The 3,349-nt window shown below is 45.9% G+C and overlaps 1 protein-coding gene across 1 annotated transcript; it reads left to right on the top strand.

Annotated features, from left to right (window-relative positions):
• Positions 1-2,338: 2,338 nt before the first annotated feature.
• On the top strand, positions 2,339-3,349 carry XCR1 (X-C motif chemokine receptor 1). Its single transcript, XM_060111160.1, has one exon. It carries the CDS (start codon positions 2,348-2,350, stop codon positions 3,347-3,349), a length of 1,002 nt encoding a protein of 333 aa, XP_059967143.1. The 5' UTR covers positions 2,339-2,347.

Here is a 3,349-nt window from a genome sequence, read left to right as displayed (position 1 = left end):
TTTTAGTACCTTTAAAAAATTTTTTTCAGACAACCAGCTTTGGCTTTGTATGATATGAAGGGTGCTTACAAACCCCTGTTTCAAAATATCTCCACTTCCCACTTGTCACACTACAGGAGATCCCAGATATTTGTATCATTTCTGATTTCATTCTAAACTGTAAGCTTCTTGTAGGTAGAGTGTATTATGTTCATACTATATAATCCAGCATCTATCATAGCTCCTGGCATATGTCATTGGTCATTAAGGGCTGTTGTATTGAGTCAGATAAGCTCTTCTTTAAAATGTAAGTACCCAATTTCTAAATGTCAGAAAAGCAAGGCCATAAGACATAGTCAAAAGCAGAATGGGTTGACCAGACTAAATAAAGTGCTCTTAAAAATCCATAAGAAAAACAGTGTTATCCCAAGTAGAAAAATGAATAAAATCCGTAAACACTTTAAAAATAAGAAACAGAAGTGGACAGTAAACATGCAAAAGCATATGTATCCTTCTCTAGATATCAAAAGAATACAAAACAAAACCACCATATTAATATTTTCAACTATCTTCACTTTTGTGTTTAGAGACACCAGTTGATTTAACTACCTAAAATAGGATACATTCTGATACATTCTGAGACTATTTTTCCTCCTGTCCCAAACTAGGAAGTGGGAAATTATTTCTCCAGTTCTCCTCCTCAGAATACAAGGTCATAAAGCCTGGGTTCCAGTCTTGGCCCTCCTTGCTGCTTCCTGGCTTTATAACATTGAGAAGGTCATTTTACCAGTCTGAACCTGTCTCCTCTTCTATAAAATGGAAATGGTCATGTCTTAAGAGAGAGCGTTGCAGGATTAAGGGAGCAGTTGAGTATAATGTGTTAGCACAGTGCCTGACACATAGTGGATGATGAGAGCTCTCTTATCTGTTTCAGGCAGCTGCTTCATCCAAGTCTCCCACCCTTCCCTGAGGCCCTGCAGCTTCATTTGCCCCTCTCTCAGTGAAATTTCCAGCTCTTCAATCACTTCCCTTTTGTCTCCTTGGCCTTCTAGTCTCACTATTTCTTCTTTTTTTAAAAAAATAAATTTATTTATTATTTATATTTTATTTTTGGCTGCATTGGGTCTTCACTGCTGCACGCAGGCTTTCTCTAGTTGTGGCGTGCGGGGGCTACTCTTCGTTGCGGTGCGCGGGCTTCTCGTTGAGGTGGCTTCTCTTGTTGCGGAGCACAGACTCTAGGCATGCGGGCTTCAGTAGTTGCGGCGCGTGGGCTCACTAGTTATGGCTCGCGGGCTCTAGAGCACAGGCTCTGTAGTTGTGGCGCATGGGCTTAGTTGTTCTGCGGCATGTGGGATCTTCCCAGACCAGGGCTCAAACCTGTGTCCCCTGCACTGGCAGGCGGATTCTTAACCACTGCACCACCAGGGAAGTCCTAGTCTCACTATTTCTAAAATCTCACTAGCACAGAGGATTAAGTCAATTTGACCATATGTTTTCTTAGCTATTCCCCTCCTATTGGACACTTAGGTTATTTCCACTTGCTTGTAAGATATTCTGTAGACCAAACTCCCAGATGATGAAGCTTTCTGCTCTGAGAGTTAATCCTCTGTGTTAGTGGGAATTTGATCTCCCAGATTCTCAACATTCACTGAAGTCTTGAGATTATTTCATAATTGGATTTACGTGAGAGAGATGTTTGCTCCTTTTGTGTCCTCTCTTTTTGGACCAGTTCCTGGAGACGGCAAGTTTCCTGAAACAATCCTGCCACCAGGGTTTGTACACTTTACGGGAGGAAGAAAAGGAAGGAGCAGAGGAAGAAAGAAAGGAAGGGAGGGACAGAGGGAGAGGAGAGGGAAGGGCAGATGGGTGTAGTAAATTCTTAGCAGGTATTTGTTGAATAAATGAAGGAGTGACTCTGGGATCATTAGTGCTGTTTTGTAGATGAGGACCCAAGGTTCAGAAAGGTTAAAAAGCTTGCCCAGGAACGTGATATTGGGCCCCACATTTGATCTCAGGTCTTTGAATCCAGTTCCACTGTCTTTCTCCTACACCTACTGGGACACTGGTCTAGCTTAGTGTTACTCAAATGACAGTCTTCAAGAAGGGAAGGGTCTTATGACATATTGTAAATTAATGTGTCACTTGCTTCAAGAAAGTCTTGCTAAGAAAAAATGCTAACCAAACTAAACAGCATGCTTAGTAACTTCACGTTTTGGCAAAAGTTCCTAATTTCATTATAAATAGTTCGCCAACCAGTAGCTGGACCATGGACCACACTTTTTTGTATCATGGGTCCTATTGCTCTCTAGCCTAACCACATGGCTTTGAACTCCATGTCTGTATCACTTCAGATGCTCTCAACGTCTAGATGGAGCCCTCAGACATCCCGGAGACCACCACCCCTTTTGAGTATGATCCTCAGAGCTTTCTGTGTGAGAAGAAGACCTTTGTCTTTGCCACCTTCAGCACCACCATCCTGTACTGCTTGGTGTTCTTCCTCAGCATGGTGGGCAACAGCCTGGTGTTGTGGGTCCTGGTGATGTATGAGAGCCTGGAGTCCCTCACCAACGTCTTCATCCTCAACTTGTGTCTCTCAGACCTGGTGTTCTCCTGCTTGTTGCCCGTGTGGATCTTGGGGTACCACTGGGGCTGGTTGCTGGGAGACTTCTTTTGCAAGCTCCTCAACATGATCTTCTCCATCAGCCTCTACAGCAGCATCACCTTCCTGACCATCATGACCATCCATCGCTACCTGTCCGTGGTGAGTCCCATCTCATCCCTGCGTGTCCACACCCTCCAGTGCCGCGTGCTGGTGACCATAGCTGTGTGGGCAGCCAGCATCCTGTCCTCCATCCCCGATGCCATCTTCCACAAGGTGTTCCCTTCGGGCTGTGATTATTCAGAACTCGAGTGGTTCCTAGCCTCAGTCTACCAGCACAACATCATCTTCCTTCTCTCCTTGGGCATTATCCTGTTCTGCTACGTGGAGATTCTCAGGACCCTGTTCCGCTCGCGGTCCAAACGGCGCCACCGGACAGTTAGGCTCATCTTCACCATTGTGGCGGCATACTTCCTTAGCTGGGCTCCCTACAACCTGATCCTGTTTCTGCAGACACTGTTGAAACTTGGGGTCATTCAGAGCTGCGAGGTCAGCCAGCAGCTGGATTATGTCCTGCTCATCTGCCGCAACGTTGCCTTCTCCCACTGCTGCTTCAACCCGGTGCTCTATGTCTTTGTCGGGGTCAAGTTCCGCAGACACCTCAAAAGTCTGCTCCGGCACTTCTGGCTCTGCCGGCAACAGGCACCTGGCCTTCCCCCGTCACCTCACCCCCCAGGTGCCTTCGCCTATGAGGGCACCTCCTTCTATTGA

This window comes from Mesoplodon densirostris, chromosome 10 (genome assembly GCF_025265405.1).
Source record: "Mesoplodon densirostris isolate mMesDen1 chromosome 10, mMesDen1 primary haplotype, whole genome shotgun sequence".
Taxonomy (NCBI): domain Eukaryota; kingdom Metazoa; phylum Chordata; class Mammalia; order Artiodactyla; family Ziphiidae; genus Mesoplodon; species Mesoplodon densirostris.
The sequence above is the reverse complement of the archived record's forward strand: the minus strand, read 5'-3'. Positions and strand labels throughout refer to the sequence as shown.

Coding starts and splice junctions, on each gene's coding strand:
- XCR1 (XM_060111160.1), top strand. CDS start 2,348: ATGGAGCCCTCAGACATCCCGGAGACCACCACCCCTTTTGAGTATGAT.